This window comes from Ranitomeya imitator, chromosome 2 (genome assembly GCF_032444005.1).
Source record: "Ranitomeya imitator isolate aRanImi1 chromosome 2, aRanImi1.pri, whole genome shotgun sequence".
NCBI lineage: Eukaryota > Metazoa > Chordata > Amphibia > Anura > Dendrobatidae > Ranitomeya > Ranitomeya imitator.
Genome location: NC_091283.1, coordinates 822,660,777 through 822,673,103, shown reverse-complemented (window position 1 = coordinate 822,673,103; position 12,327 = coordinate 822,660,777). Strand labels below are relative to the sequence as shown.

Sequence of the window (12,327 nt, the reverse complement as noted above, 5' to 3'; positions counted from 1 at the left end):
TTTTCAATCAGAGTTTGGTCCAAGTGTCGTCAGTTTTTCTCATACATGGAGAAAAAAAAAGTTTTTCTACCTTCTCCTATGTGACAGTCTTTATCAGAGTGCGTTCCAATTTTTTTTCACGGACCCATAGACTTGCATTGGCGATTTTGACCCAACGCCTTTCATCTCAACCACCTGCTACATCCTAGAAGACCTCAAAAATAACCCGGGTCAACAATGCAATAATATTTAAAAGGTAACAGAGCTTGTGTGAATTAGCAAATAAGGAATTTTAGCTTAAAGGGGTATTCCCACATCCTATCCCAGTATACAGTACAGACCAAAAGTTTGGACACACTTTCTCATTTAAAGATTTTTCTGTATTTTCGGGACTATGAAAATTGTACATTCACACTGAAAGCATCAAAACTATGAATTAACACATGTGGAATTATATACTTAACAAAAAAGTGTGAAACAACTGAAATTATGTCTTATATTCTAGGTTCTCCAAGGTAGCCACCTTTTGCTTTGATGACTGCTTTGTACACTCTTGGCATTCTCTTGATGAGCTTCTAGAGGTAGTCACCGGAAAGGGTCTTCCAACAATCTTGAAGGAGTTCCCAGAGATGCTTAGCACTTGTTGGCCCTTTTGCCTTCACTCTGCGGTCCAGCTCACCCCAAACCATCTCGATTGGGTTCCGGTCTGGTGACTATGGAGGCCAGGTCATCTGGAGTAGCACCCCATCACTCTCCTTCTTGGTCACTCAACTTTTGCTCTGTACTGTATCGTAGGTGTAATAATAATAATATTAGTAAATACCTCCAATTAGAAATATAGTATAGTTCTTCTGATTCGCTATGTCACTGACCGCATGTGCTGTAGTTTAGGTATCCGTGGTTTCAACCACTAACAGCTATGTGTCACTATATGACAGGTCGTAACCATGGATACCTAAACTACTGCAATGCCCTGCACAAGAGGTAAGAAACTTATCTAATCAGAAGAACTATATTATATTTCTAATAAGAGGTATTTGCTATTATTATTATTATTATCCCTACTACATATTGGAATAGGATCTTGCAGATGTGAATACCCCTTTAACTGTTTTCTTTTTTCTTTTTTATGCTTTCCAGAATTTTATACAGAGATTTACAGCAAATGATAAATATGTTATACTATAGATTATATTACATTTATTGCACTCATTTACCAAGTCTGCATCGTGGATTCAGCTTACTATGCTGATAATGTTGATTCTATTTTATTTTTATTTTATTGCTTAAAGGGAACCTGTCACCCCCCAGGCGTTTGTAACTAAAAGAGCCACCTTGTGCTGCACTAGTGCTGCATTCTGACAAGGTGGCTCTTTTAGTTTGGGTACCTGGCACTGATCCATCACAATCCGTCGCTAATACAAGTCTATGGGACAGAGGCCTTAAAAACAGGTTCAGGGTCTATCCAAGCTCTTTATAAACAAGTAACTATTTTTTTTTACGTTACCCACGGTCACATTTGTACATGTAGCGCAGTCACCTGGAGAAATGTTTGCAGAGAAAGCAACGAATAGCCAAGGGATAGAAGAGCTCAAACAACAGATCTGCCTGTGCTCGCTCCCCATAGACTACAGTTACATAGCTACCAAAAGTGTCCTGGAGCTCTGCATAGTCCTCTCTGGAGTAAAGGCTGTTTTTCTCGTAGACTCCAGAGATGGAACTCAGAGTTAGAAACTAGTGATAAGCGAACGTGCTCGGATAAGGTGTTATCTGAGCATGCTCAGGTGCTAACCGAGTATCTTCGGCGTGCTTGAAAAATATGTTCGAGTCCCGGCGCCTGCATTTCTCACGGCTGTTCGACAGCCACAAAACATGCAGGGATTACCTGTTTGATACATATTATTCAAGCACGCCGAAGTCACTCGGTTAGCACCCGAGCATGCTCAGATAACACCTTATCCCAGCACGTTCACTTATCACTACTAGAAGGGACCATACATGAAACACTAGCTCATTCGACTCATCAGTCATCATGTCTACAGGCAGGAAACAAATGTGAATCACTGCTGACGAGTAATATAGAAGGATTGCCGCCTCTTATAATGAATGGAGGAAATGGACACAAGAATCTATGATCAGCATTGGTAAATGATGAGTTGTGTTCCCATGTCCAATCTCATATCTGCAGTAATTATATAACCAATGCTGTGTTACATTGTTGCTCTTAATCAGATTCCAAAAACAACTCGAATATTCATCATATGGCTAACGCTTCTACTCATGCCGGCTCACGTGTCTCTATACATCAACTAGAAAAACAAGGCTTAATAATAAATATTGACAAAAAGAAAAATTGTAACACATTTACAGTGGGAATTCTTTTATGCACCACTTGTGTGTCCTCTCTCTATTCTGGGCAATGAACGACGACAGGGATGCTTTGGAAACAGGTTATGTGACTACTGCATGAAATCTCATGGATTTTTATGTCTTTTATGTGAGCTTTTAATGAAATTTCCTATCCAATGGTGAAACAGATCGGAAATCATATTTGAAAAACATACTGACAATATGCAACATTAAAAAAGAAAAAGAAAAAAAAAATGTCATCAAAAATGCACCAAAAGTGCATTAAAGAGTAAGCACGAAATGTTTTTTTGTGTGTGTGTGTGTGTGTTTGATAGTTATTACCTATGGTTAATAAAATTGCACTTAGTTTCATTCTACAATCTTCATTTATTTTCAGACTCCCTTATTTGTTGGAGTTTGCAGCCAGATCCAAGTTTGAGATCTTTTTCTTGTGGGAGTGTCTCTCCCAGAAATATAGGCTGGATGTGAGTTGTATGTGTATCCAGGGTGCTGCTGTCGTCATTAGCTCACACTACAGCACAGCTTCTATACTGCACTCACGTCCTCTCCGTGCGCTTTCTTCCTTTTCTATAGTGTGGTTTAGTAAATACTTTCTCCTAGCAGAGCTCGTCTTACATACAGTGTAAATGAACCATAAAATGGACCCTGACAACTGATACATGGTGCCCGATCCATGGCTGCACTGGCTGTATGATTTTAGCATTTGCTATAGAAAAATATACTTTAAAAGCCACTGAGGACCAGCCGCACAGGAGACAAGTTGGACAGGCGGATCTCCAGCGGCTTCTCCCCACCTGCTGCCTTGGAGTGACAGGTCTCTCCTTGCACTGCAGCATTTCATAGTCAAATGTGCCTGGCGGGAATCGAAAGCCAGTGTCAGATACAAGGTGCCCGTGGATCGGGCTGCATCAATCAGCTGTCATGTTCCCTTTAAATTAAATTCTTCTGTTACTTAAAGGGCATCTGTCTTAAATTAGTGAGAGTCTACCTCTATAACTACTTTTTTCTTGCAAACTTTTCATGAAATCCGTAATTATCTGCGGCAAGTGTTGTAGCTCGACACTCCAGTCTAGAGATGAGTGAACCCGAGCTTTAAAGTTTGGGGTCTGCACTGGACCCTGAACTCCAAACACGAACTTCTCCTGGAAGTCCATTTTACAGTTCAGTAGTCCGGGGAGGAGAGAGATAGAGATTTGCAAGCTCCAAAGTTTGGGTCCCCATTGATTTTAATGGGGTTTGGGTCCAGATTCGGGTAGAGTTCTGGTACCCAAACTGAACTTTGGACTAAAGTCCGGTAGGGAAACAGTATCTAAACTTCCACGGTTCCGCTCATCCCTACTCCAGTCCCTTACAGCAGCACATCTGTCCAATTTAACGATAGATGCTGTTCATATGACTGGTGTATCGGTGTAGTGTTCATAACGTCCTTTATTTCTATTTTGATTTTGTCCAATCTTTATTATTTGATTGAAATTCATTTATATAATTAAATGGTATCCTATGAAAAGAGGTTCACCTATGCATAAGTAGGTGATAATATATTGGTGGGTTTCTGCCCCTGGAACCCTCACTGTTCACTGGATTGAGGCACTTCTATTCTAGAACACATGCTATAAATTCTTGGTGGGTTCCTGCCCCTTGGACCCTTACTGTTCACTGGATTGAGGCACTTCTATTCTAGAACACATGCTTGAAATTCTTGGTGGGTTCCTGCCCCTTGGACCCTCACTGTTCACTGGATTGAGGCACTTCTATTCTAGAACACATGCTATAAATTCTTGGTGGGTTCCTGCCCCTTGGACCCTCACTGTTCACTGGATTGAGGCACTTCTATTCTAAAACACATGCTTGAAATTCTTGGTGGGTTCCTGCCCCTTGGACCCTCACTGTTCACTGGATTGAGGCACTTCTATTCTAGAACACATGCTTGAAATTCTTGGTGGGTTCCTGCCCCTTGGACCCTCACTGTTCACTGGATTGAGGCACTTCTATTCTAGAACACATGCTTGACCGTCCTCTATTTATTCTGTATGGCGACTCCTGGAAAAAGGCGAGCGCACGCGTCCCATAAAGAAGGCTTCACTCCATACTCACATGGACAAAGCTGCAACGTTCTGGCGATTGGTGGGGATGGATGAGAACTTCTTTTCACCGGACACATGCTTTAAAAAGAATTTTCTGCCTTGGACAGTACACTTGTGTGACGCACTTACAGGAAATAAAGTAACGCTCATCATCTTTTACATTGGTCAACCATGTGGTTCACCTTTACTAGAAGAGACACAGATAAAAGCACTTACAGCTCAACACAAAGACCTACCACAAAACGGCCCTGCGCTAAATAACACACAGTGACTCATTTAGTTTTTGACGAATCCCACAAAAAGTTATTCTAAGGTCTTAATAGGTCACAGTTATGCTTATAAGGGGTAACAATCCTACATTCATGCGTCATTGCCACAATTTAGCACATTCATATATTTCCTTTGTAAGCACAGTGCTCTTTATTCTGAGCCAACTGGTTCAGGAATAGAATGGCAGAACTGTCAAAATGACCGATGCACTTAAAGGGAACCTGTCAGCAGTTTTGGCAGGTACAAGATACGGCCATAACCTTTCAGGGCTTATATACAGCGTTCTATAATGCTGTATATCTATCTGCCCCCAATCCGACCTGGAAGAACTGTAAAAATAAGTTTTATTATACTCACCTGCGGGGCGGTCCGGTCTGACGGGTGTCTCTGGTCTTGGTCCGGCGCCTCCCTTCTTCTTATGATCGTCGCCCTCCTGCTTGCTTCTTGTGGATGACGCGACCTTGCATCATCCACACAGGCTTGCCTGCATCGCACTCCTGCCCTCTTGAGGGCAGTGGAAAGTACTGCAGTGCGCATGCGCCAGGGCTCTCTGACCTTTTCTGGCGCATGCGCACTGCAGTACTTTCCTCTGCCCTCAAGAGGGCAGGAGTGCGATGCAGGCAAGCCTGTGTGGATGATGCTGCGTCGCGTCATCCACAAGAAGCAAGCAGGAGGGCGACGATCACAAGAAGAAGGGAGGTGCCGGACCAAGACCAGAGACACCCATCTGACTGGACCGCCCCGCAGGTGAGTATAATAAACGTTATTTTTCAGTTCTTCCAGGTCGGGTTGAGGGCTTATATACAGCATTGTATAATGCTGTATATAAGCCCTGAAATATATTGGCCATACATCCTGACAGGTTCCCTTTAACAGGTAGAACATTTAGGCTAAGTTCACACAGGGCATTTTTGCAGCATTATTTTATTCAAATTTTCAGCTGTGTTTTACAGTACCATCAAAGTCTATGATATTTCAGAAATCTCATGCACACAGCTTGGTTTTTTTTTGTGATCAGGATTTTGTGCTTTGCATGTTTTTTTCTTTTGCGCAATGGAGCATGTTTTTTTTCCCAGCATTTTCCCCTTTTGAAATGAATAGGTGGTGAAAAAAAAAAAAAAAGCTGAAAAACGCAGGTATCAGGTTTTGTTGCATTTTTTGGCACCAAAACCTGATTCTTTGGAATATTTTAATTTTTTTTTCCAACACTAAACTTTATCGGCATGCACAAGAGACAAATCTAGCATGCCAAAACCGCAGCAAAAAACGCACAAAAAATGCAAGAAATAACAAGGAAACCCTGCTTTTTTCTGCAAGAAAGAAGGAAGGAGATTCACACTAAACCAGTAAGGTAAAATTCAAAAACTTTATTCCGGCATGTCAAGCCATGATTAAAAACATGAGAACACCTGAACTTTTTTCTGCAGCTTTTTTCCTGCCAAGAGATCAGATTTTGCTGTAGAAAAAAAAAAATGAAAAAAAAAAAAAACGCCTAGTGTGAACTTACCCTAAGAAGGAAAGATTGTGGGAGCTTATTTGGGAGCTCAAGGACTTCTTGGGGTACTTGAACTGTAATGCCAATCAATGGACATTCTAGAACTCTTTGATGGGCAGGTCTGTTCTCTACCCAGTGTTATCTTACTGCACAGCAAGGTCATATCTTTCTGAAAAAAAGATGATAACTTGTAGCAAAATGTCAGCGCTCACGATCAGATACCCTCCCCCACTCACCATTCAGAAGGGTAAGTCACTCATGCACCAGGGTGAAATGCCAAACATTGTAATAAGTTCTGTTACGTTTGTACATAATTCCTACAAAAATGAAAAAAAAAAAAAAAATAACAAACAGACGCTTGATGTGAAAAAAGACTTCATGTCTGAGACGACTAAAAACATAAAGCAACAACTTCTGTGCACAAAGTTACAAGAATAGAAATTGAAGATTCAGCAGATTCCGAAGTTTCTGCATTTAGAAGTTACTTGTTGTAATGGATCATTGAATTATGGAAAGGATATGATCTGGGTCAGGACCTGGAAGAGATTCGTTAGAGCATTTGTGGCTGTTTAAGTTTTTGTTGTTTTCTGCTATTTTTGTTGTCGTTGTTGTTGTTTGCTCCAAACTCAATGTTGTCAGTGATAAAAACTGATATTATATGGACAGCGCTAGGACCAATGTTATTTAATGAAGCTATTCAGATGAGAATTCTTCTTCGCCAAATCTGCACGTTAATAAAAAAAATAATAAAACCGCGCAATGCATACAATTTCAGCCTATTCAAGTCTATTGGTGTACGACAAAATTGGATCCTTATTATAGCATCTGATACATTACAGTTCTGGAACATAAGAAACTGCGCTCTTGCAAATTTTAATAACGGATGTTGTATCAGAACGGATGCCATACAGATGCCATACAGATTGCACGCGGATCACAATCTTCCGTTTGTTTTTTTCTGGATGATATATATATATATATATATATATATATATATACACACACACACACACTCATGTGAACCTAGAACCAGACTGACCCCTTTTAATTAAAGCACCAATCCTATAACCCCAAACAACATTGTTATAGGGGTAATAGGATCCACTAAGTCTCCCCAACAGCGGACACATCCTTATAAAAACCTGGGACAGTGTAAGTATTGATATTTCAGTAGATCACAAGTAGCACTGCTAGTATCAATTCACTAATAAATGGACCTACTAAAAATAATGCTAGAATGCTGAGTATTGTAGTACTAATTCATCTGGATACTTATCAACTGAAGTAAATGTAGCAACAATGTAGCAAAAGCAGTACAAACCCCAGGCCACATCCAAATAAAGGATATTACAGTCAAAATACAAGCCAATAATGAATAAACATGATGCAGCTCAAACTAGATTAGCCACAAAGGAACCTATAATGACCTTTACATAGAATATATAGGGTACAGTGTTAAATATTTAACGTATTGGAATAAGATATAACCTTTAATTAAATATGCTAAAAACTCACTCAGAGTAATGAACCAAACAAAAGTGCAAGGTGCAAAGAACAGACAACACTAAAAAAACGTATGGGGTGCACATGACATTAGCCACAAAAAGAAGCTATAATGACCATTTTTACATATAATATATAGGGTACAGTGTTAAATAAACGATAAGACAAGGATCACATGACCGTTTCCCGCTCATTCGAGAAAATTGGTCAGATTGATCAGAGTGTGATCCGATTTTCTCAGATATGGAGAAGACAAATAAAAGTTTATCTGTCTTCTGCATTCTGAAAATCCGTGAAAAATTGGACTGCACTCGGATGTCATTTGAGTGCAGCATGATGTTTTCCACGGACCCATAGACATAGACATGAACGGCAGAGTGCGATCTAATAATCGGAGGCAAATTGCTGCAATTTTTTTTCCTTGGACCGACCCGGTTCGAGCAACAAGATAGTTGGACATGTGCACATCCCCATAGAAAAATGATGGAGCCCTAATAGTAATAGTAGCTCCAATATATTACACATAGCGCTTGTCATATTATTAGCCAGAAAGGATACTGTAGTGAATAATACATGTATTATATGTGGTGGTAAATAAAGTATAACACATAAGTGCAGGTCATACTCCTATATGTACTATACGAGCTCCAAGATAAATGAACAGAGCACATCCTACTATTATGTATATAAAGTTGTAATAATAAGCATAGTGCTGTTATATCAGTATAGGTACAACACACGCCAATAGTAGTGAACAGAGTGCACATTCTACTATAATATGTATATAAAGCTGTAATAATAAGCCTAGCTCTGTCTAATTACTATATGTACGATACAAACTCCAAATATAAGTGATTATAGCGTACATCCTGCTATAAGGTCCTATAGGAGATGTAATAAGCGCAGCGCTGTCATATTATTAGCTGTACAATACAAATTGATAGGAATGAAAATAAGTACTATATAAAGCTGTAATAACAAGCATAGTGCTGTCTAATTATTATATGTGCCATGCAAACTCCAATAAAAATGAATGTATGTTCTGTAGAAGCGGTAATAACAAGCGTAGTGCTGTCATAATAGTGTATGTACTATACATGATCTGACATACATTGACATATCTACACTATAGAAATCTGCAATAATGAGTATAGTGCTATCATTATCTTATATATCCTATACAATAAAGCTGCAATATTAATGACAGTGCTGCCACATTAGGATATGTATGATACAAAATCCAATATTATAATATATATATATATATATATATATATACATATATATATATATATATATATATATATATATATATATATCTCATACACGCACACTATACAAAGCAGTAGTAATGAGTAAAGCGCCGTTATATATATATATATATATATACACACACACGTTTTATATATATCACCGCTATATATATATATATATATATATATATATATATATATACACACACACACACACACACACGATGCAAACTGCAATTTTATATATATATATATATATATATATATATATATATATATATCAGTGCTGTCATATTAGGACATGTGCAATACAATCTCCAATATATGTATATATATATATATATATATATATATATATATATATATATATGTATATATACACATGCACTATATAAAGCTGTAATAATAACAGTGCTGTCATATTAGGATATGTACAATACAAACTCCAATATATGTATGTATATATATATATATATATAGTATACACACACACTATAAGCACAGTGCTGTCATATTAGGATATGTACAATATGTGTGAATATATATATATATGTATATAGATATATATAGTATACACACACACACTATAAGCTCAGCGCTGTCACATTAGGATATGTATGTATGTATGTATATAGGTATATATATATATAGTATACACACACACACTATAAGCACAGCACTGTCACATTAGAATATGTATGTATGTATATAGATATATATATATAGTATACACACACACTATCAGCACAGCGCTGTCACATTAGGATATGTATGTATGTATGTATATAGGTATATATATATATAGTATACACACACACACTATAAGCACAGCGCTGTCACATTAGGATATGTATGTATGTATGTATATAGATATATATATATAGTATACACACACACTATCAGCACAGCGCTGTCACATTAGGATATGTATGTATGTATGTATATAGATATATATATATATATAGTATACACACACACTATAAGCACAGCGCTGTCACATTAGGATATGTATGTATGTATGTATATAGATATATATATATATAGTATACACACACACTATCAGCACAGCGCTGTCACATTAGGATATGTATGTATGTATGTATATAGGTATATATATATATAGTATACACACACACACTATAAGCACAGCGCTGTCACATTAGGATATGTATGTATGTATGTATATAGATATATATATATAGTATACACACACACTATCAGCACAGCGCTGTCACATTAGGATATGTATGTATGTATGTATATAGATATATATATATAGCATACACACACACTATAAGCACAGCGCTGTCACATTAGGATATGTATGTATGTATGTATATAGATATATATATATATAGTATACACACACACTATCAGCACAGCGCTGTCACATTAGGATATGTATGTATGTATGTATATAGGTATATATATATATAGTATACACACACACACTATAAGCACAGCGCTGTCACATTAGGATATGTATGTATGTATGTATATAGATATATATATATAGTATACACACACACTATCAGCACAGCGCTGTCACATTAGGATATGTATGTATGTATGTATATAGATATATATATATAGTATACACACACACTATAAGCACAGCGCTGTCACATTAGGATATGTATGTATGTATGTATATAGATATATATATATATATAGTATACACACACACTATCAGCACAGCGCTGTCACATTAGGATATGTATGTATGTATGTATATAGATATATATATATATAGTATACACACACACTATCAGCACAGCGCTGTCACATTAGGATATGTATGTATGTATATAGATATATATATATAGTATACACACACACTATCAGCACAGCGCTGTCACATTAGGATATGTATGTATGTATGTATATAGATATATATATAGTATACACACACACACTATAAGCACAGCGCTGTCACATTAGGATATGTATGTATGTATGTATATAGATATATATATATAGTATACACACACACTATCAGCACAGCGCTGTCACATTAGGATATGTATGTATGTATGTATATAGATATATATATATATAGTATACACACACACTATCAGCACAGCGCTGTCACATTAGGATATGTGGTCTATAAATCCAATATACCCCCTACAGTACAGAATACCCCCCATCCTACACCAGCCATGGTGTAATGATCCTGCCCACCACCATGTATATCATACACTTATCTGACCTATACAATTACTATGGAACTACATGCTGTGATACATAATTGATTGAAAACTTTTCCAAGCAGCAGTAACAATGTATCCTGTAACTCACTGCACACAGAAGGTGTAGGACTCAATGAAACAATGTATGAAATGCAGATGAAAAGTTCCCCCCATGTGGAGTGATGCAGGCAGCCAGGGTTCTCCCAGCAGCACTCACCCTTGGGTTCTTCCATCAGCTCTGCTCTCCTTGCTCAGCCTGTGCCTGCTGCAGTCTCACTGAGGGATGCACAGGAGACTTGCCTATTTAACGGTGCCTGCATGTGGGTGGACTCAGCTTTTTTCTCTCCTCTACATGGCAGATCCCAGTTGACAGGAGGTCAGTGTCTCTTGGTTGTGGCTGATGGAGAGGACACCAGGGCCTGGCTGCTGCTGCTGCTGGGGATTCCTCAGGGATGGAGCTCTCTGTGTGGGTAAACAGCCCAGGTCTTCAGCTGGCAGAGCAGCAGCACAGTCCCATGGAGGCTTTCCTTTGCAGTAATAATAACCCTGGGATGCAGACAGAGGAGGTCATTATTCATCCTGTGAAGCAGCTCCACACTGGAAAGAATACATATGAGAAGAGGAGAGAGAGACAAGGAAAAAAAAAAATATGTCCTGTTCTTAAAGAGCCAGTCCCTGCCCTACATGGCTTGCAAGCACACAAAGCAGCCTCTCTATGTGCACAGACATTGCCATCAGATCACCTTTCATTTGCAGGACTGATTGTTCGCCTGGCTGACTGCAGAGCTGCCAAAACAATAAGAGGAGAACACAGGGGGGAACGAGTGGCTGGGATTAGCCACTGGGAGGGTAAAGCAGCAGCTCTGCTCATTGGGGAAGTAGCAGGGTGCAGGGATGGCTTGTGGGATTATTGGGTAACTTGGTGCCTTGTCTTCCGATCCATTGTGATGCAGGATGGATGGGTTAGCACCAAATAAATGCATCTAATTATAAGGTGTGGCGATATCTGCTGAGGTTTAATTGGAACGAGACACCGTATTCTAATATCAGCTTTCATGTGTAGACATTAGACAAAGGAAGTGACCACATTCATAGTTGCTAAAATACAAGTCGCCCCTCACAAAGTTGTATGTTGTCCCATGTGTATGTCCAAGCTCGGACTGGCCGACTGGAAGACAGGA

General features: G+C 38.5%; 1 protein-coding gene across 3 annotated transcripts in view; it reads right to left on the bottom strand.

Annotated features, from left to right (window-relative positions):
- Window positions 1-12,095, bottom strand: part of ENTPD1 (ectonucleoside triphosphate diphosphohydrolase 1) — a 120,102-nt gene extending 108,007 nt beyond the window's left edge. The window contains exon 1 of one of the 3 annotated variants that reach the window (XM_069753967.1): window positions 11,364-12,095. In XM_069753967.1, the coding sequence (XP_069610068.1) occupies window positions 11,364-11,379 (16 nt within the window). In that variant the 5' untranslated portion in view covers window positions 11,380-12,095. The remainder of the gene's footprint in view (window positions 1-11,363) is intronic. The other 2 variants (XM_069753969.1, XM_069753970.1) reach the window with 2 other exon arrangements.
- Between the last annotated feature and the right edge of the window lie 232 nt (window positions 12,096-12,327).